This window comes from Pseudoliparis swirei, unplaced genomic scaffold (assembly GCF_029220125.1).
Source record: "Pseudoliparis swirei isolate HS2019 ecotype Mariana Trench unplaced genomic scaffold, NWPU_hadal_v1 hadal_27, whole genome shotgun sequence".
Taxonomy (NCBI): Eukaryota; Metazoa; Chordata; class Actinopteri; order Perciformes; family Liparidae; genus Pseudoliparis; species Pseudoliparis swirei.
In genome coordinates, this window is record NW_026613263.1 from 89,592 (window position 1) to 110,351 (window position 20,760).

The 20,760-nt window shown below is 50.7% G+C and overlaps 3 protein-coding genes across 8 annotated transcripts; 2 read left to right on the forward strand and 1 right to left on the reverse strand.

Annotated features, from left to right (window-relative positions):
- Positions 1 to 92: 92 nt before the first annotated feature.
- On the forward strand, positions 93 to 12,887 carry dnajc2 (DnaJ (Hsp40) homolog, subfamily C, member 2). Its single transcript, XM_056410813.1, has 16 exons — positions 93 to 417; positions 1,268 to 1,458; positions 1,845 to 1,920; positions 2,010 to 2,108; positions 2,177 to 2,399; positions 2,458 to 2,523; positions 2,713 to 2,804; positions 2,883 to 3,004; positions 3,437 to 3,586; positions 4,847 to 4,935; positions 5,213 to 5,282; positions 5,748 to 5,938; positions 11,246 to 11,346; positions 12,289 to 12,399; positions 12,470 to 12,618; positions 12,734 to 12,887. Exons 1-16 carry the CDS (start codon positions 363 to 365, stop codon positions 12,797 to 12,799), a joined length of 1,851 nt encoding a protein of 616 aa, XP_056266788.1. The 5' UTR covers positions 93 to 362; the 3' UTR covers positions 12,800 to 12,887.
- pmpcb (peptidase, mitochondrial processing subunit beta) lies at positions 12,816 to 17,450 on the reverse strand. 6 transcript variants are annotated; one of them, XM_056410819.1, is made up of 13 exons: positions 17,332 to 17,450; positions 17,018 to 17,122; positions 16,054 to 16,140; positions 15,838 to 15,967; positions 15,344 to 15,542; positions 15,194 to 15,273; positions 15,002 to 15,108; positions 14,785 to 14,928; positions 14,553 to 14,713; positions 13,521 to 13,606; positions 13,348 to 13,436; positions 13,050 to 13,163; positions 12,816 to 12,957 (listed from the first exon to the last, which is right to left on the reverse strand). In XM_056410819.1, exons 1-12 carry the CDS (start codon positions 17,413 to 17,415, stop codon positions 13,050 to 13,052), a joined length of 1,386 nt encoding a protein of 461 aa, XP_056266794.1. In that variant the 5' UTR covers positions 17,416 to 17,450; the 3' UTR covers positions 12,816 to 12,957. The 6 variants fall into 6 exon arrangements, with proteins under 6 accessions (XP_056266794.1, XP_056266793.1, XP_056266798.1 ...); XM_056410818.1 differs by having other exon boundaries at positions 13,050 to 13,125; positions 17,332 to 17,448; XM_056410823.1 differs by having other exon boundaries at positions 13,050 to 13,125; positions 17,018 to 17,164; positions 17,332 to 17,411.
- A 515-nt stretch (positions 17,451 to 17,965) lies between these two features.
- On the forward strand, positions 17,966 to 19,606 carry phax (phosphorylated adaptor for RNA export). The gene is made up of 2 exons (XM_056410828.1): positions 17,966 to 18,063; positions 18,227 to 19,606. Exon 2 carries the CDS (start codon positions 18,263 to 18,265, stop codon positions 19,394 to 19,396), a length of 1,134 nt encoding a protein of 377 aa, XP_056266803.1. The 5' UTR covers positions 17,966 to 18,063; positions 18,227 to 18,262; the 3' UTR covers positions 19,397 to 19,606.
- Positions 19,607 to 20,760: the final 1,154 nt, after the last annotated feature.

Sequence of the window (20,760 nt, forward strand, 5' to 3'; positions counted from 1 at the left end):
GGCGGACTTATTTGTAGGCCGCACCACCCGTTACAAAAGGACAGTATAGATGTTTGGTCAAATTAAAGATACTCATTCAGTTATAAGTCTACGTTCTTAATAATAATAATTAAATGTTAGTAATAAGTGTCACAATAAGCGGGTTACGCGCTGCGACGTAAAACGCGCATGCGGAACCAAAGTGAGATAGCAGTAGTCCCGACACGGAGCCGGTAACGGTGTGACAACGCAGCGCGTTTGCGGCACTTGGAGAGGGAGGCCCATGTGGTGTGTTAATGAGCAGCGCACACACTTAAGCTCTCTCAGAAACCGTTCGCTCGATTCTCTCGGCGCGGGACTGCGCGTGTAGCCGGTTCTCTACGATGCTGTTGGACGCGCGGGCCGGGGAGGAGACGGCGGTGTTCGCCGCCGCTGCCGGTAAGACTCGGGAGGCCGGGAGGAGCGGCGCGTGGAGGCTGCTGCTACACGTTAGCACGCAGCTCGAGAGCCGACCGGGAGCAGCGAGCTGCTGTCGGCTCGGAGGAGCTTCTTGGTGGTCGTGGATGTTCTCCTGTGTGTTTCACGAAGCCGCGGCGGCCCTCTCGGGGCTCGACTGGCTGCACTGGCTTCAATCAAACGTGGAGCTCTTGCAGTGCGCTGCCCAGCGGCTCGCCGGCAGCTCCTGATCCTCGACATGCGCTCGGTTGATCTGTCCTGGCTCGCATCATAAAGACATGCACCGCAGCCTCGCCCCGGTTCGTATGGATGTGAATGAGTGTTGGTGGTGGTCGGAGGGGCCGTAGGCGCTGATTGGCTGCCACGCTTCCGTCAGTCTGCCCCAGGGCAGCTGTGGCTACTGATGCAGCTCCACCACCGGGATGACTGTGTGTGTATGACTACTGGACTCTGTACTCTGTAAAGCGACTTCGGGTGCCTTGAGAAGCGCTATATAAAATAAATGATTATTATTATTATTATTATTATGTGTCCGCCATGAAGCACCGGCATGCCGCCCCGCAGCTGCTGGGCCCTCGGGTCGTGTGACTGCGGACTATTATTACCAGGACGCAGCGTGCTCTTTGCTCTGTAAAGCCACAGGCAGGAAACAGGAAGTGCATGTTCCATGTAAACAAACAAAGCTCTCTGGGGTCAGCGGTCGTTTCTCCTAAATGTCCTAACGTGTCGTGACTGATGGCCGATCGGGGATGTGTTCTATCAGCATGGCTGGCACTAAGTCATGATGGCAGCAGATGTATTTAAAGTGGTGCTCCTCCCCTCCTCCCCTCAGCCTCTCTGCAGATCCAGGTGGAGCCCGTGGGTCGATGGTTCGAGGCCTACTTGAAGAGGAGGAACAGGAACGCATCCGTCTCCTTCCAGGAGCTGGAGGAGGAGCAGGTGTCCTCCGAGGAGTCCGAGGATGAGGAGTTCCAGCTGGAGGAGTACTCGATGCTCCGAACACTTGACCCCAAAGACTGGAAGGTATGGTCCCGATAGGTGTTGGTGATTTATCCTCATCAGCTCTTCTTCATCCTCCTCTTGTCCTGTGGAACAGAGTCATGTGACCCTCTGGAGATCAGAGGGAGTCGAGTGGCAATAACATGAAACTGATCAAAATGAATCTGTGGCTGGAATGAGAATTATTCAAGTTAAAAGCAAAGAAAATAATATTTTCTTAATTTAAACTATTAATTCTCACAGTAGTTGTTGATAAAAGATGTTTGAACTTTCTGATATTTAAAGACCCGATAATGTAAAGACGACCTCTTGAACCCGTTCTGTGGTATTTGATCAATGTTTCTCTTCCTGAGCCGGACGCTTCATTCTGAAGTCCTCTGGACCCTCCTCACTCTGGACTTGTCCCTCAGAACCAAGACCACTACGCTGTCCTGGGGGTCCCTCACCTGAGATACAAAGCCACGCAGAAGCAGATCAAAGCTGCGCGTGAGTACTGCTCCCAGTGCTCCCAGTGTTCCCAGTGCTCCTCCTCCAGAGGAGCGCCGCGTCCCGCTCACGCTGCCGTCTCTCAACAGACAAGTCCATCGTGCTGAAGCACCACCCCGACAAGAGGAAAGCGGCCGGCGAGCGCATCGTGGAGGGAGACAACGACTACTTCACCTGTATAACGAAAGGTAACGCCCGGCGCCACGGTTAAGGCCGCGGGGCCCCAACTCACGCCGCCGCCCCCTGTGACCTTCAGCTATAGAAACCCTGTCGGACCCCGTGAAGAGGAGGGCCTTCGACAGCGTGGACCCCACCTTCGACAACGCCGTGCCCTCCAAGAACGAAGGCAAGGAGAACTTCTGGGACGTGTTTGCTCCCGTGTTCGAGAGGAACGCCCGCTGGTCCTCCAGGAAGCACGTCCCCAAGCTCGGCACCATGGAGTCCTCCTTCGAAGACGTGGACAACTTCTACTCCTTCTGGTAGGAAGAGTTGATGGAGCTGCTGGAGGACAGTCTTCTCACAGGTGTCATGTTACAGGTACAACTTTGATTCATGGAGGGAGTTCTCCTACCTGGACGAGGAGGAGAAGGAGAAGGCCGAATGGTAATGAACACGCTTCTCCTCGTGCACAGAAACACATCAACAGTCCCTATAACAAGTGTTATAACAAGTGTTATAACAAGTGTTATAACAAGTGTTATAACTGTTATAACTGAGTTATAACTCTAGTATAACTGAGTTATAACTCTAGTGTTATAACTCATAATTCTGTTTAACTCTTGTCTCTGTCAGTCGAGATGAGAGGAGATGGATCGAGAAGCAGAATCGAGCCTCCAGAGGTCAAAGGAAGAAGGAGGAGATGAACAGATTACGAACACTAGTTGGTACAGACACACACAGAAACGCACACACACACCCTGATGTCGGAGTGAAGCTGATGGCATGTTCCTCCTCACCTGTAGATGCCGCCTACGGGAATGACCCTAGAATAAAGAAATTCAAAGACGAAGAAAAATCCAGGAAGGAGTCTGAGAAGAAGGCGAAGGTGGAAGCGAAGAAGAGGGAGCAGGAGGAGAAGGAGCGCGTGAGTCGTCTCTTCTCGTCTCAAAGGGAGCATGTTGGAATATTTGCAACGGCGGATGAATCCTCGTGTCGGTCATTCCCAAAGACTTATGACGTCTTCTATTGAACGCGTCTTTACCTGCAGTACACCCCTCGGCCACAAGAGGCAGCCTGGCTGTCGCTGTGGTCGAGGCTCGTGTTCGTTCTGCTCGTTTACTGATGAGGAAGAACCCCGGAGCTCATCGAGTCTTCCTCTGGCTCCACGTGAAGTAGTGAAAGTGTTTTATTGAACGTTGGCGTCTCCCAGATGAGCTGGGGACGAGGACGTGTCCGTCTGAGGGTTCAGAGACCCCCACGTGCTGGAGCTCGCCGCTCGCTTCTGGTTCTGGGTTCTTGTGAACCGGTCTCGCCCCGTTGGCTGGAGCTCACCGGTCGGTTCCCCTGTGCTCCGCAGGCCCGGCAGGCGGAGCTGGAGGCGGCTCGCCTGGAGAAGGAGAAGGAGGAAGAGGAGGCCAAGCAGGTGGCTCAGCTGGCCAAGAAGGAGAAGGAGATCCAGAAGAAGGCCTTCAAGAAGGAGAGGCTGAAGCTCAGGACCACCTGCAAGGTAGACCCTCACAGGAGGACTCTGTGACCACGTAGACCCTCACAGGAGGACTCTGTGACCACGTAGACCCTCGCAGGAGGACTCTGTGACCACGTAGACCCTCACAGGAGGACTCTGTGACCACGTAGACCCTCGCAGGAGGACTCTGTGACCACGTAGACCCTCGCAGGAGGACTCTGTGACCACGTAGACCCTCAAAGGAGGACTCTGTGACCACGTAGACCCTCACAGGAGGACTCTGTGACCACGTAGACCCTCACAGGAGGACTCTGTGACCACGTAGACCCTCACAGGAGGACTGTGTGACCACGTAGACCCTCGCAGGAGGACTCTGTGACCACGTAGACCCTCGCAGGAGGACTCTGTGACCACGTAGACCCTCGCAGGAGGACTCTGTGACCACGTAGACCCTCGCAGGAGGACTCTGTGACCACGTAGACCCTCACAGGAGGACTCTGTGACCACGTAGACCCTCACAGGAGGACTCTGTGACCACGTAGACCCTCGCAGGAGGACTCTGTGACCACGTAGACCCTCACAGGAGGACTCTGTGACCACGTAGACCCTCGCAGGAGGACTCTGTGACCACGTAGACCCTCACAGGAGGACTCTGTGACCACGTAGACCCTCACAGGAGGACTCTGTGACCACATAGACCCTCGCAGGAGGACTCTGTGACCACGTAGACCCTCGCAGGAGGACTCTGTGACCACGTAGACCCTCGCAGGAGGACTCTGTGACCACATAGACCCTCACAGGAGGACTCTGTGACCACGTAGACCCTCGCAGGAGGACTCTGTGACCACATAGACCCTCGCAGGAGGACTCTGTGACCACGTAGACCCTCGCAGGAGGACTCTGTGACCACGTAGACCCTCGCAGGAGGACTCTGTGACCACATAGACCCTCACAGGAGGACTCTGTGACCACGTAGACCCTCGCAGGAGGACTCTGTGACCACGTAGACCCTCACAGGAGGACTCTGTGACCACGTAGACCCTCACAGGAGGACTCTGTGACCACATAGACCCTCACAGGAGGACTCTGTGACCACGTAGACCCTCGCAGGAGGACTCTGTGACCACATAGACCCTCACAGGAGGACTCTGTGACCATGTAGACCCTCACAGGAGGACTCTGTGACCACGTAGACCCTCACAGGAGGACTCCGTGACCACGTGGACCCTCACAGGAGGACTCTGTGACCACGTAGACCTGCACGAGTCCCAGCACCTCATCAGGCGTGTTCTTGCTCCTCAGAACTGGAACTACTTCTCTGTGAGCGAAGCGGAGAACATCAAGATGATGGAGGAGGTGGAGAAGCTGTGTGACCGGCTGGAGCTCACCAGGTAACATGACGTGGATAGAGACAGATAGATCTAGATCTATCTCTCTATCCACGTCTATCTCTATCTGTCTCTCTCTGGAGAATGATTCCTGTCTGCACATTCAACCACTCCAATGTATTTTATGAATGAAGACGTAAGAACACGATGCACATGTAACGACAACATTGACATGAAATCTGTTATCTGAGTTATTAGAGTGAGTCTCGTTTCACTGGCGGTCTGACGGGCTACTGGTCTGATGGTCTGGTGGTCTAATGGTCTGGTGGTCTTGGTCCAGTCTTCAGGCTCTGAATGAGATCCTGGCCCGGGGCTCAAAGGAGGACAGCAAGGTCGCCGTGGAGAAGCAGGTAACTTATAACTTATTTTGACAAATTTTCCCTTGGGGATTAATAAAGTATCTATCTATCTATCTAATAGGTCTGTGAGGTCAAAGGTCAGGGATGTCTACACAAGGTCAGGGATGTGTATGTGAGGTCAAAGGTCAGGGATGTGTATGTGAGGTCAAAGGTCAGGGATGTGTACATGCAGATTGTAAAGTCCTCTGAGGGGAGCTTGTGGAGTGGAGTGAAGGGGAGGGAAGGGGAGTGGAGTGAAGGGAAGGGGAGTGAAGAGGAGTGGAGTAAAGTGAAGAGGAGTGGAGTAAAGTGAAGAGGAGTGGAGTAAGGAGGAGTGAAGTGAAGAGGAATGAAGGGAAGGGTAGTGAAGAGGAATGAAGGGGAGAGGAGTGGAGTAAAGAGGAGTGAAGAGGAATGAAGGGAAGGGGAGTGAAGAGGAATGAAGGGGAGAGGAGTGACCACCATGCTGCTCCTCAGATGCAGGAGGTGAACGCCCAGCTGCAGAGGGAGAAGGAGGCCGAGATCCAGAGGAGGCAGACGGTCCGCAGCACGGAGCAGGCCGGAGGAGGAGGAGCAGGAGGAGCAGCAGGGGGGAAGGGCTGGAACGAGGAGGACCTGCAGCTGCTCATCAAGGCCGTCAACCTGTTCCCTGCTGGGACCAACGCCAGGTGAGGCTCCTCCCACCTGAAGGGCTGCCGGCCGGAGGAGCGCTCTGACGTTTTGACCTTTAACTAACGGCTCATGGTCCTGCTGAACAATAGGTTCGTCGTAGAGGAACCTATTGTTTTTCTAAGAGTTATTATTTCTCCGTCAACGAAAGTGTTTTTGAGACCTTTATTATATCCCAAACATTGTCAAATTTGACATGCATATCAGGAGTGGTGAAAATGTTGATATTTGATAGGTCTTGCATTTTAGTACAAAGAAATTGCTCTATAGCGCCCCCTTTCAGTAGAAAGGATGCCATTTTTGAAAGCTATGACCGATTGTTCTGAAATTTGGTATAAATGTTCACTTGGACCTGCTCTACAAATAAGTTAATGGTGGCCATCAAATGGGCCTACTTAGATTTTCCGCCATTTTGAATTTTGTAAAAAAATATTTTTTCACTTTTTTCCGAAACACTTTGTCCGATTCATCCGAAAATTTCTGGGGTCCATTATTGGTTCAATGTCATCATAACTACTGAAGATCTTGTTGATATCTCATTGCGTTGAGAGAATATAGACCAATGAACATTTAAAGGGTGTGGCCTAATATTTGAAGTCACACAACTTCTAAATTATTTGGCCTATCCTCACCAAATTACTAGCCTATGTCCATATCGCATCCCTTAAACTACATTATTTTTTTCATAATATTTTAACATTAGGGGGCGCTGTAATTAATTCCTCAATATCTGCATTTTTGGCCCTTTTTAAGCCTTTTTTCATGTTTTTGGCAGTTGTAAAACTGTTAACTCCTCCTAGAGCTTACACCCGATCCATTCCAAACTTGCCCAGTATGATCTTGAGACCTTTGCCGTGAAAAATCTTTGAAAGAATTAAAAAATATTAAACTTTGTGCGGTGGGTCGAACATCAAAAAACACCATTCGCCATAAAAATCCAAGTTGATGTAACTCGCCCATACATTATGTAATCTGCTCCATATTTCTCATATATCATGACATAATGACCCTGAACAGATCCATATGCTAATTTTTTATTATGGTCTTAGCGCCACCTAATGTTACAGTTAAAGTTACAGTTTTTCTACTTGTATACCCTTCTCCTCACACATTCAGATCCCTCTCAAAATATACCAGAATAGATGTAAGACCTTGATAATGCTTCCCTGTGAAGGTCGTAATGACACGTTGAAGTGTGGCGAGTCGTAGCATCAGCAAACCTTGCTCCTTCGCCGTGAACAAATAAACAATGTAACATGCTCGAAACGTGACTAAACTTGGCACACACATTTAAAGTCAAATATGTGGTTACCTGATATGATTTGAATGCTTCGGAATGACAATATGGCTCGATAGCGCCCCCTAGAATGAATTTTTGTTCAAAAGCCCACGTTTTTTGCCTCGAATGACTAATTGATTCGTAATTCAGCATACATCTCCGCTTGGATCTGCTCTACAAAAAATATTATTATGATCATAAGCTACGTCAACTTAGATTTTCCGCCATTTTGAATTTGGTAAAAAACTGTTTTTGTGCACTTTTTTTCAAAACGCTTGTTCTGATTCATACCAGAATTTCTGAGGTCCAATATTGGTTCAATTTAAAGGAATAAATTTCAGGAATTGTTGATATCTTATTGCGTTCAGAAGATATGGACCAATGAACATCCAAGGGGTGTGGCCTAATATATAAAGACACCTAACTTCCAAATCACTTTGACTATCTACACCAAATTAATAGCCTATGTCCACAAGGATACCCTTAAGCTACCTTAATATTTTCATAATATTTGAACATTAGGGGGCGCTACAATCAATCCCTCAAAATATGCCTTTTTGGCCTTTTTTCATGATTTTAGGGGTTGTAAAACAGTTAACTCCTCCTAGAGCTTGAACCCGATTCATTCCAAACTTGGGCAGTATTGTCTTAAGACCTTTGTCTTGAAAAATATTTGAAGGATTTCAAAAATATTAAACTATGTGCGTTTGCCGGACCGGTAAAGAAATGCCATTCGCCATGAAAATGTACGTTGTTGTAACTCGGCCATACATTGTCTAATCTGCTCCATATTTCTCATGTCATGACATACTGACCCTGAAGAGATCCATATGCTAATTTTTAATTATGGTCTTAGCACCACCTAGTGGCAACGCGAACAACAATTGTTTATTCTTTGGCTTCCTTCTCTGAGAAGGTACATCAGATCAACATCAAATTTGTTCCACATGAAGGTTAGACTTTCATGATGCCAGAAGACGAAGCATTTTATGTTTCGTCTAACACTGTTGCCGTGGCAACCCATTCTTCGCGTCAAACAACGAAGGGGCTTTAGAAGGACTTAAAATGCTCGAAACGTAACTAAACTTAGCACACACATTTAAAGTTAAAGATGTAGTTACCTGATATGATTTGAAATGCTAATATGGCTCAATAGTGCCCCCTAGACTGTATTTTATGTTCAAAAGTCTACGTTATTTGCCCCCGATGACCAATTACCTTAAAATTCATCATACATGTCCCCTTAGACCTGCTCTAAAAAAATTACATTATAACCATAAGCTCCGCCCACTTAGATTTTCCACCATTTTGAATTTAGTAAAAAACAAATTATTTTCAACTCCTCCAAAACGATAGTTGCGATTCATACACGACTTGTTGTGGTTCATTAATGTCAATGCAATCAAAAATCTTTAAAAGATTGTTGATATCTCATTGTTCAGAGAATATGAACCAATGAACATCCAAGGGGTGTGGCCTGATATTTAAAGACACCTAACTTCCATATCACTTGGTCAATCCTCACCAAATTACTAGGCTATGTTCAAATGACATCCCTTAAAGTACCCTAATTTTTTCATAATATTTGAACATTAGGGGGCGCTACAATCAATCCCTCAATATATGCCTTTTTTGCATTATTTGGTCACGTTTTGGGGGGTTGTTAAACAGTTAACTCCTCCTAGAGCTTAAACCCGATTCATTCCAAACTAGGCCAGTATAGTCTTGAGACCTTTGTCTTGAGAAATCTTTGAAAGATTTTAAAAATATTACGGTTTGTGCGTTCTCCGGACCGGCAAAGAAACGCCATTCGCCATTAACATGTAAGATGATGTAACTCGGCCATACATTATCCAATCTGCTCCATATTCCTCGTATGTCATCACATACTGACCCTGAAGACATCCATATTCTAATTTTACATTCTAGTCATAGCGCCACCGAGTGGCCAAAGCAAATCAGCCTAAAAAGCATCACATTCACATGTAATTTACATCAGTGGTCCCCAACCTTTTTTGAGCCACGGACCGGTTCCGTGTCAGAAATAATTTTCACGGACCGGCAATATAAATGACGTAATACATATGACGTCATACAATTATACGAAGGGCATAAAGTGCCAAAACTACAACTCATCATGACGCCGAGTGTGAGCCGTGCTCTTGTTGACCTGCAACGAGCCGCTAATGGAGACGGCGACAGACGTGTGTTTGGTCCGCTGCTCCTAACCGAGTTCTGGTCGCTGTCATTAGAACACCGGCAGAGTTGTTGTGTGAAATGTCCCTTAAGGCCACCGTCATTTGCATCTCCAGCACATTTTTTTCTAGCTCGGACGGCTCGATTCACCGGGTGGGTTTGTTTACAAATGGGTTGCAGGTCTATTCTGTTGCAGTCGGGTCTTTTGTGGTTGGAGTACCGCTCAAACTCTTTGAAAAGCCTCTTCCACCCGGTCAACGTCTGAAACATGTAGAATATTCCGCTGTTCACTCGCCCTGCAGCAGCGACTTTATCGGCCAACTTGAAAACAGTTGTCATTTCCCTGAAGTGACAGAATTCATTGAGCAGGTTGAATATGTTTTAAGATTCTTTGTGACTGTGCCGCCAGCAGAGGGTTCGGCGCGTGAGACTCGCCTGCAGCGATAAACCCGAACTTTAAGACTCCTGAACGCGGCTCAGACACACGGGTATCCGGTCCTTTTTCAAAATAAGATATTTTTCCGACTGATTTAAAAATAAAAAAAATTTTAAACTTTATTTATTCACTTTTTTTCCGCGGCCCGGTTCCAACCAAGCCGCGGACCGGTACCGGGCCGCGGCCCGGGGTTTGGGGACCCCTGATTTACATGACAAGGTCTAGACTTCACGTGGATACACGTGATGCTCAAATTGTCACAGCGCCCCCTGCTGGCTACACTGGACTCGCTCGAATCTGCTCCAAACTTCTCATGCTTCATAGAATTCACGGCCTGAGGATATCAACAAGCCTTTTTTCACTCAGTCAGCTTTGCGTACTCGGCCGAGGGGCAGCTTTAATATTATATATATTTCACAATATGATTTATTAAAGAGCTGCTCCTGTCCTGGGGCTTCTTCCTAATACGATAACTTTGGTTCGCCATCATTTTTTTTTTTTTTTTATCAGTCGGAAAAATATCTTATTTTGAAAAAGGACCGGATACCCGTGTGTCTGAGCCGTGTTCAGGAGTCTTAAAGTTGTGGTTTATCGCTGCAGGCGAGTCTCACGCGCCGAACCCTCTGCTGGCGGCACAGTGACAAAGAATCTTAAAACATATTCAACCTGCTCAATGAATTCTGTCACTTCAGGGAAATGACAACTGTTTTCAAGTTGGCCGATAAAGTCGCTGCTGTGTGGGCGAGTGAACAGCGGAACATTCTACATGTTTCAGACGTTGACCGGGTGGAAGAGGCTTTTCAAAGAGTTTGAGCGGTACTCCAACCACAACAGAATAGACCTGCAACCCATTTGTAAACAAACCCACCCGGTGAATCGAGCCGTCCGAGCTAGAAGAACATGTGTTGGAGATGCAAATGACGGTGGCCTTAAGGGACATCTCACACAACAACTCTGCGGGTGTTCTAATGACAGCGACCAGAACTCGGTGAGGAGCAGCGGACCAAACGTCTGTGTCGCCGTCTCCATCAGCGGCTCGTTGCAGGTCAACGAGCACGGCTCACACTCGGCGTAATGAGTTGTAGTTTTGGCACTTTATGCCCTTCGTATAATTGTATGACGTCATATTTATTATGTCATTTATATTGCCGGTCAGTGAAAATAATTTCTGACACGGAACCGGTCCGTGGCTCAAAAAAGGTTAGGGACCGCTGTTTTAAATGATTAACTTCATGACATTTAATAATTCAATGTTTTTATATTTATGTAAATCTGTTTATCCCAAAGGAAACAGGAAGAGGTTCCAACTTGTTTATTGGCTCGTAGCTAAAGGTCACGGGGTCAGGAGAATAAAGTCATATCCAGGTTTGATAACTTTGCTGATGTTCCCTTCAGGTGGGAAGTGATCGCCAACTACATGAACCTGCACTCAGGCAGCGGCCTGAAGAGGACGGCCAAGGACGTCATCAACAAGGCCAAGAACCTGCAGCGGCTCGGTGAGCGCCTCATGGTCCACATGTATTTATAGAATCACTCAGTGCGGTTACATGCAATCCAATTATTGGCTTAGTCGGACTGAAATCGAATTATCCGTTTCATGTCAACACCTTAGTCGGACTATGTGCGGTCCGACTTCGGTCCGATTAACACCCTGGATAGCTCGGTCTGATCCAGTTGATAATTCGACTCTCGCGGCATGTAACTCTGAATTCGATTTGGAACTGGACTTTGCGTCTTTGCGCATGCTCGAGATCCCGCCGCCCTCCCCCCTCCCTCCCATGTCGTGACCCGGAAGTCGAAAGAGACGATAAATTAAATTCTCTGTGTACCTTCGGCGACGGCGTCTTCTCTCCGTTATCAACTCAGCCAATAGCGCCATTTGCATTCGCTGTCCTCCTATGAACACCATGGAATAGTAGAGGGATGTAGCTTCGCCTCGCTCTCTGTTCGCCATCTTTCTCCAAATGTTGTTGTTGGTGGTGAAGAGGTCAAGCGGAAATGGCTGCATCACCACGAGTTGTCATGAAAACAGCGCCGCCTATGGTATCGGATATGACATGCTTTCAAAGGCCAATGAATTACTCACTGCATGTATATTGGGATAACAGCTGATCCCCCAAAAGAGAGCAGAGTCCGACTAAAGCAAGATTCGAATTATACCATCATGTAAACGCGCTGAGTATGTTAAACTGTCTCCAGTTCAGAGGAAGAGACGTTCACGCCCCATAAAGCTGGAACGTGGTCCTGCTGTTTAATAGAATCACTGAAACAGATATAAAACCAGCTCCATCAGAATAAGTAATACGAGTTTTCAATCGCAGAACTAATAGTTAACTGTGTGCAACCTGTTCAGCACTGAATATCCCACCTGTCATGCCGTGGCGCCCCACTAGAGGGCCGCGACCCACAGTTTGAGAACCCTGAGCTCTGGTCCTCAGATCCGGTGCAGAAAGACGACATCAACCGAAAAGCCTTCGAGAAGTTCAGCAAGGAGCACGGCGCCGTCGCCCCGACCATCGACAACGCCGTGCCGTCGGAGAGGTTTGATGGTGAGTGTCGCCGCACGGCGCCAGAACCGGGTCCCCCGGGGAAGGTTCTGACGCCGGGTCCCATGTTCAGGTTCTGGAGGAGCCTCCTGGACCACCGACGAGCAGAAGCTTCTGGAACGGGCCCTGAAGACGTTCCCCGTCAGCACCGCCGAGCGCTGGGAGAAGATCGCCGCCGCGGTGCCGGGCCGCAGCAAGAAGGACTGCATGAAGCGCTACAAGGTACCACCAGAACCAGACCCCGGGCCCGAGAGTCCGGACCCCGAGAGTCCGGACCCTTAGCCTCTCCTCCTGGAGTCCGGCACCAGAACCTAACCAGAACCCTCTTCTCTCACAGGAGCTGGTGGAGATGATCAAAGCCAAGAAAGCTGCTCAGGAAGTTGCAGGAAAGAGTAAAAAATGACTAGAAGCTCAAAGAATAGTATTTGGTGTTATTTTAACATGTGTTGGTCTTTATTTTATAATAAAATTAAAGGAGGGAAACTAAAGAAGAGTGATGTCATTTCATCCAGAACATTCCACTGTGGACCTGCTGGTAGTCGGCCAGCTGACCAATGGGCCCTGAGGACACACATTACATCATGGTCATCATCATTACATCATGGTCATTACATCATGGTCATGTTTATACTGTTGTCTCTCGTTTGACGTACCTACGGCTGCGATGGCCGGCGCCTTGTTGAAGATGTACTTGGTGCACACGTCCCTGATGGTCGTGGCGTCGACGGCCTGAAGGAAACAGTAGTTTCTAGGACAGGAAGTCCATTCTAGGACAGGAAGTTCCTCATTCATAGACAGGAAGTCCATTCTAGGACAGGAAGTCCCTCATTCATAGACAGGAAGTCCCTCATTCTAGGACAGGAAGTCTTCATTCTAGGACAGGAAGTCCCTCATTCTAAAAACAACGAGGTTCCTCTCCTGCGCCCTTCAGCAAGAGGTCACATGACTCACGTGGATCCGGGCCTCCAGCTCGTGCAGCGGGATCCTCCGGCTGTAGCACAGCATCTGTCGGCCGATGTCCTCGCAGACGGGCGTCGACCCTGGAGGGGTCAAGAGGTCACGGTGAAGAGCTGACGTCAGACTACAGCTGTGTGTTGACGGTGTTATTATGGGATGGATCTCACCATCCAGATGCAGCAGCATGTTGGTCTTCAGAAGGTTTTTGGCCCTCGCGACCTCGGCCTCCGTCACACTCGTACAGAGAGACATCCTGAGGGGGCCACGAGAGACCAGAGACCCTCTAGAGACCCTCTAGAGACCAGAGACCCTCAAGAGACCAGAGACCCGCCTCTAGACTAGAGACCCTCAAGAGACCCTCCTCTAGACCAGAGACCTCTACATCAGAGACCATCCTCTAGACTAGAGACCCTCTACATCAGAGACCCTCCTCTAGACCAGAGACCTCCTCTAGACTAGAGACCCTCCTTTAGACCCTCTACATCAGAGACCCTCCTCTAGACCAGAGACCTCCTCTAGACCCTCTACATCAGAGACCTCTAACCCAGAGACCCTCCTCTAGACTAGAGACCCTCTTCTAGACCAGAGACCTCCTCTAGACCAGAGACCCTCTAGACCAGAGACCTCCTCTAGACTAGAGACCCTCCTTTAGACCCTCTACATCAGAGACCCTCCTCTAGACCAGAGACCTCCTCTAGACTAGAGACCCTCCTTTAGACCCTCTACATCAGGGACCCTCCTCTAGACCAGAGACCCTCCTCTAGACCAGAGACCTCTACATCAGGGACCCTCCTCTAGACCAGAGACCTCTACATCAGAGACCCTCCTCTAGACCAGAGACCTCTACATCAGAGACCCTCTTCTAGACCCTCTACATCAGAGACCCTCCTCTAGATCAGAGACCCTCCTCTAGACCAGAGACCTCTACATCAGATCAGAGACCCTCCTCTAGACCAGAGACCCTCTTCTACACCAGAGACCTCTACATCAGAGACCCTCTTCTAGACCCTCTACATCAGAGACCCTCCTCTAGATCAGGGACCCTCCTCTACATCAGAGACCTCTACATCAGATCAGAGACCCTCCTCTAGACCAGAGACCCTCCTCTACATCAGGGACCCTCCTCTCGACCCTCCTTATGACCAGAGACCCTCCTCTCGACCCTCCTCTACATCAGGGGCCCTCCTCTCGACCCTCACCATTCCATCTGGGTGGAGTGCATCATGGCGTCGATGGTGCCGGGCTCACACACCATGTAGAGCCCCCACAGGCCGGTGTCGGTGTAGCAGGTGTTGAAGGACTGGAAGCTGTGGCACAGGTTCCCCTGGCAGGCCGTCTGGGCCAGCTTACTGGACAGGTTCTGTTCACAGGACGCAGCGATCAGGACCACGCAGAACCCGCCGCTCGGGCCCTCGAGCCGAGGCCCCTCACCACTCCTCCCCCGAACGAGCGGTCCCAGTTCCCGATGAGCGTGTTGGCCACCATGAGGGGGATGGTGTCGGGGTGCGCCCAGCCCACCGCCTCCACGGCGATGGCGATGTGGGCCAGAGGCATCTTGTCGTCACGCACACGGATCTGAAGGAGCGACACGTCGTCGTGAGGGTTCTGGTATCTACAACACATCTGGTCCCCCTCCCCCCCCCCTTACCTCACTTCCTGTGAAGTGGCAGGGAGGCAGTGCCGGGGCTTCCCCTCTGCCGGGAAGCTTCCCGAAGTGATACCGGGCCAGATGGATGAGCTCATCGTGAGAGACGCCTGAGCAGAAACACGCCGTTAGGCCCTCGTGACGAGGGTCGGCATTACCCAGCATGCATGTGGGTTTGAGGCGAGCAGCTCTGACCTCCAGCAGCAGCCAGCACCATCCGGGGCCCCTTGTAGTGCGTGGTGATGTACTCCACCAGGTCGCCTCGGTTGATGGTTCTGCAGTCAGAGACAGCGTGAAGGAACCGGAGAACACGTGGAGAACACGACACACTCCTCCCAGACCTACTTGATGTTCTCCGTGGGGCCCAGGATGGTCCGGCCCAGGGCGGTGGACTGGTACGCCGTCGCGTGCAGGTAGTCGAACACCACTTCCTGCAGGTTGGTCTCCACTTCCTGCATCTCCCGGAGGATCACCCCTCGCTCCCTCTCGATCTCGGCCTCGCCCAGCGTGCTGTTCTGGATGATGTCCGCCAGGATCTCCACGGCTTGGGAGAAGAAGAAGAAGAGTTGTTATGGCGATCTCTTCTCCTCGGGACTCGTCGGCCCAGTTCAGCTCGCCGTCGACATCCAGAGGAGAAGTCTGACCGCTCTTCTGAAACTTGAAGAACAGAGTTACACTTCATGAAACGTTCATCTGGTCGTGAGCGCCGCGGCGTCATGAGGACCTTCTGGATCTCACAGGACTCCGACCTGATGAGAACCCTGTGTCACCACTCTACGGTCCCTTAGAGCCACTCCCACTATCGCCACATGTGGGCGTGGCCTCAGGCCGGCCAGTACCTCGGGGAAGGTCTTTAGAGAAGGCTTTGGCGTAGTACACGGTTTGCTCTCGGGACGTGTAGGCGTTCAGGTGAGCCCCCATGTTCTCGATCTCCAGCTCCAGATCCAACTGGGAGCGCTTCCTGGTGCCCTGACACACACACACACACACACACTGAGTCTCTCTTCCATGGCCCTACGAAGCAGTCGTTAGGAACGCTCGCGGTCCCATCTCACCTTGAAGGCCATGTGCTCCAGGAAGTGGGCGGTGCCGTTGTTCCTCTCGTTCTCGTAGCGGCTGCCGGCGTCGATCCAGAGGCCCACCTGTGAACAGACGAGCGTCGACAGGCTGAGGACGGAGGCAGCTTCGCTCGGAACCGTGACACACACCAGATGCTCTGCTGCAATATTTTAAAACAAAACCACCCAATTTTGATTTATTTAGTATTATTTCTGGTTCAATGTCTTCTTATTGCAGACACTTCATTGATGAGTTATAACCCGTTGAAGAGGAATCGGGGCCAACGACGCCGTCCTGCAGGTCAGACGAGCTTTCCTCCGTCAGCGCTCTGGATCCGTTACAAACTAATGAAATACTGAACTGTTGTCATAATGGTTCAGGCTCCAAAAAAAGACATTCAATTATATGTATCATTAGTAGTTTTCAATATCATTATAAATACAAGCTGGATTTCTTCCTTTTTGGTCCATTCTGACTGATCTCTTAACCTGATGCATATACACTTGTATCTCTCTCCTATCTGACTGCTGGTCTCACACACACACACGTGTGTGTGTGAGACCCCAGTCGGTTACTTTAAGGCATGTGAGGTTCTTGCTGCCGTCTCCCCCCTCGTCTCTTCTTGTGTCTGAGCCGCCTGGTCCTCTCAGTCTCCTCTCGACCGGTTCAGACTGGAGCAACAGCTGGCTGGCTCTGTGTGTGTGTGTGTGTGTGTGTGTGTGTGTGTGTGTGTGTGTGTGTGTGTGTGTGTGTGTGTGTGTGTGTGTGTGTGTGTGTGTGTGTGTGTGTGTGTGTGTGTGTGTGTGTGTGTGTGTGTGTGTGTGTGTGTGTGTGTGTGTGTGTGTGTGTGTGTGTGTGTGTGTGTGTGTGTGTGTGTGTGTGTGTGTGTGTGTGTGTGTGTGTGTGTGTGTGTGTGTGTGTGTGTGTGTGTGTGTGTGTGTGTGTGTGTGTCCAGCTCACCGTGCAGGTGGTCAGCCCGGCGTCCTCAGAAGACACCCGCAGCCCGTTCTCTAAGGTGGTCACCTTGGTCTCCGGCACGTTCAGAGCCGCCGGCTGCGTGGCCAGCTGCAGCACACGAGGAACGTCACGTGCTCAGTGACCGGCTAACTGCCCACAAGCATCAAGCCACACGTTGATAACACATTACGTCATTCTCATCTCGCAATAGCCCAGCATGTAGCAGCTGTTAGCTAACAGGCTAGCATACACCGAGCATGACGAGGCGGTTTCCTCCGCGCTGCGTCACACACAACAAGCGAACACGCACGTCTTACCCTGCGGACATAGTGTGTCTTCAGGAAGTGTTTTTGAAGGAGATGCTTCCCAGCAGACGTGAGGCACTGCAAGGACGCCGCCATGTTGTTTATCCGTCACACTGCGCAGGCGCCGTCTTCGTTGACGGGATCGTAAGGTCCTCTTCCTCTGCTGTCCCCGCCGGAAGTAGCGCACGATACTTCCGGCGGGGACAACAGAGGAAGAGGACCGTTAAAATACCAGAGTATTCAAATGTTATAATATTAAGACACGTTTTAATAGCAAATCAAATATAGATATATGTATATGTTGCAAATTAATAGATGACTTGATTGAAACTATGTGATGAATACATTTCCCCATGGAATAAACAATCTCTCTATCTATCTAATTAATTTACATTCCCTATTCCCTAACTTCTATATTCACAATTAGGCGTCGTCAAAAATATGTGTTTCCAACTTATTATATTATATATATAATACTTGACTTTGGTGGTTTCCTGTTAAGTGAACCCCGTGGTCCGGTTTATTTGTATTTATTTTTTGGGTTAAGAGAGTCTGCTGTCCGAATAATACTCCAGAGCAGAGGGTGGCGGTAATGCAGCAACTATATGGATGCCAACCGCCGTTAAAAGAAGAAGAAGAAGAAGATTTATTTTGAAAGGATGTGAGGCGGAAGTGGCGCTTTAGTTTAGCGGGAATTTCCTTCAGAAGGTCTCCAGGTTGCCCATCTCGTCATACCCGTTCAAAGTGAGTGGAAGCGGGGGGACGTTGTGCCCTCTGTCAGACATTTTATGCGTTTCTGTTAAAAAAAGAACTCTTTCCCGGGTTTAATATTAACTTCCGTAGCATCGCTAGCTTCCAACTCCGACTGGCGTTAGCTGCTGTTGCTAACTCGTAGCCTCCGCTTCAGCCGATGCATTGAACCAGCCACAGCGGCGGGGATCCAATGGAAGGGGATCTGGAAGACGGGGAGATCTCCGGCTCGGACACGGAGATGGGTGCCGCTCGACCCCAGGTTCCCCCGGCTTCCAGCGGCCAGTCCTTCCACGGCCGAGCCGCCGCCTACCGCAGCACCGGCCGGACGGTGGAGTCCAGCGACAGCGACGCGGACTCGTCGGACGAGGAGGCGACCCTGTGGCGCCGCAAGCGGCACAAAGTCTCCCAGCGGCCGGAGCCGAGCCGCCTGCCCGCCCCCGACGCGCCTGGAGGCCGCAAGGTGAACAACATCTGGGGCTCCGTGGTCCAGGAGCAGAGCCAGGACGCCGTGGCTGCAGAGCTGGGCTTCTTCGGCATGGAAGGGGAAGTGAGCATGTCCAGCAGAAATGTCGAGACTTATAACTTTGTGCTGGCCCGGAAGATCATGGAGAAGGAGAGAGAGCTGGAGAGGCGGGCGAACGATGGCGGCAGCGAGGTGAGCATGCTGGACGCCCAGCTGGAGGACTACATGAAGGAGCGCGAGGACAGGGACGCCAAGAGGAAGAGGCCGGCCAAAGAGAGACTGGGCCCCAGGGCGGAGATGGACACCGAGGGCCGGTACGAGGTCACAGAGGACGACCCCGAGGCCAAGGTGACGGAGGAGATCGCTCACAGGCTGCGAGAGCCCAAGAAAGACCTGATCCAGCGCATCGTCGCAGTCATCGGGAATAAAAAAGCCATCGAGCTGCTGGGAGAGACGGCCACGCTGGAGGAGGCCGGCGGCGTGCACACCGTGGACGGCAGCAGGCGAAGGACGCCCGGCGGCGTGTACATCAACCTGCTGAAGAACACGCCCAGCATCAGCAGGGCCCAGGTCCGCAAGATCTTCTCGGAGGAGCAGCAGAGGGAGTGCAGGAGCAAGAAGGCGGCCCAGAAGAGGAGGCGGCACGCCGTGGCCCAGAAGATGAAGCGGGCCGTCGGCACGCCCGACCTGCAGGAGCACGACGACGTCTCCAGGGAGACCTTCGCCGGCGACACCCACGACGCCTTGGAGTCGCTGGAGGAGGCCGCGGACGACGAAGAGGAGGGTGGCGAGGAAGCGGCCGCGGGCATCGAGGAGACGGCGTCCGTGGTCTACAGCGCCGCCGACCTGGAGGTGTTCTGAGGGGCGGGGATGAAGCATGGAGGACCTCCTCCGGGCCGTCTGTGTGTCCTCACGGCTGACCGGAGCAGAGCGTTGGTCCTGAAGGTCTGAGGAGGAGGAGCCGGTCCGTGAGGAAGAGGCTTTGATCTCATCGTCATGGTCACAAGTTGTTAAGCATGTGGGATCACTGAGGCTCCTGGGACACAAATAAAGAGACGACCTGAACCTCAACGCTTACTGTCTGTTCATTGTGACGCACAGACACAGAGTCACTGAGACACAGAGTCACAGACAGAGACACAGAGTCACTGATGCACAGACACAGAGTCACAGAGACAGTCACTGATGCAGAGTCACAGAGACACAGAGTCACAGACAGAGAGAGACACAGAGTCACTGATGCAGAGTCACAGAGACACAGAGTCACAGACAGAGAGAGACACAGAGTCACTGATGCAGAGTCACAGAGACAGAGAGTCACTGACGCAGAGTCACTGACACACAGTCACTGACGGAGAGTCACTGACACACAGTCACTGACGGAGAGTCACTGATGCAGAGTCACTGACAGTCACTGACACAGAGTCACTGACGGAGAGTCGTTGTGACAGTCATTTTGCTGGACTGATTATCTCGGAATCCGGTTGGTTTTCTTGGCCCGAGCAGAAGTTTGTCCACTAGGGGGCAGACGTCTGCTGTTTCGATGAAGTACTGATGTAACCAGAGCACACATACAAAGTAGTTTAATGGTTACACGGCTGGAAGGTGCAAAACACTATGTACACATATTATAAAATATAAACTGTAATATCAAAATCAACTCAGAAATGAAGCCATAAGATAAATAAACTATGACTTAAAGTTCAGAAATGGACTACATTATTCATGATTTTAATTATTGTGTAATATCTGACTAAGACTGGTTTGAATGGGTCTTCTTCTCAATGTCGTCTACGGGAGCCCAGAAGGGACAAACCAAACTGTTGGTGAATCCTCAACAGAAACTGGGACTACAAGTAAATTCCACGTGAAGATATTTCATCATTTCTTTAGTGCTGTTTCTGTTGAGCACCAATAATACAATTACACCGACTGTACTGTAATCAACAGTTATGCCTAACTGGGCTCATGGGTTCGTGCAGCCGTCAAATGTACCGGTCGCTTGGTTCTGTCACTTCTCGGTTCAACATCTGGTTCCGGTTCCGGTGTCCCCTCCCACCGGAAGGGGACCACAGTGAGCGGCGCATGTTGGATATATTTGTTCTAACAGGTACCAGACCTGGCCGCTGGGTGGCAGCAGAGGGCTGCTTCTCCCAGTGATCACGAGGAGACTGAACACATCCGCCACCTTTAAACCATAAAGCAGAAGAAGCTCCGCCCTCGAC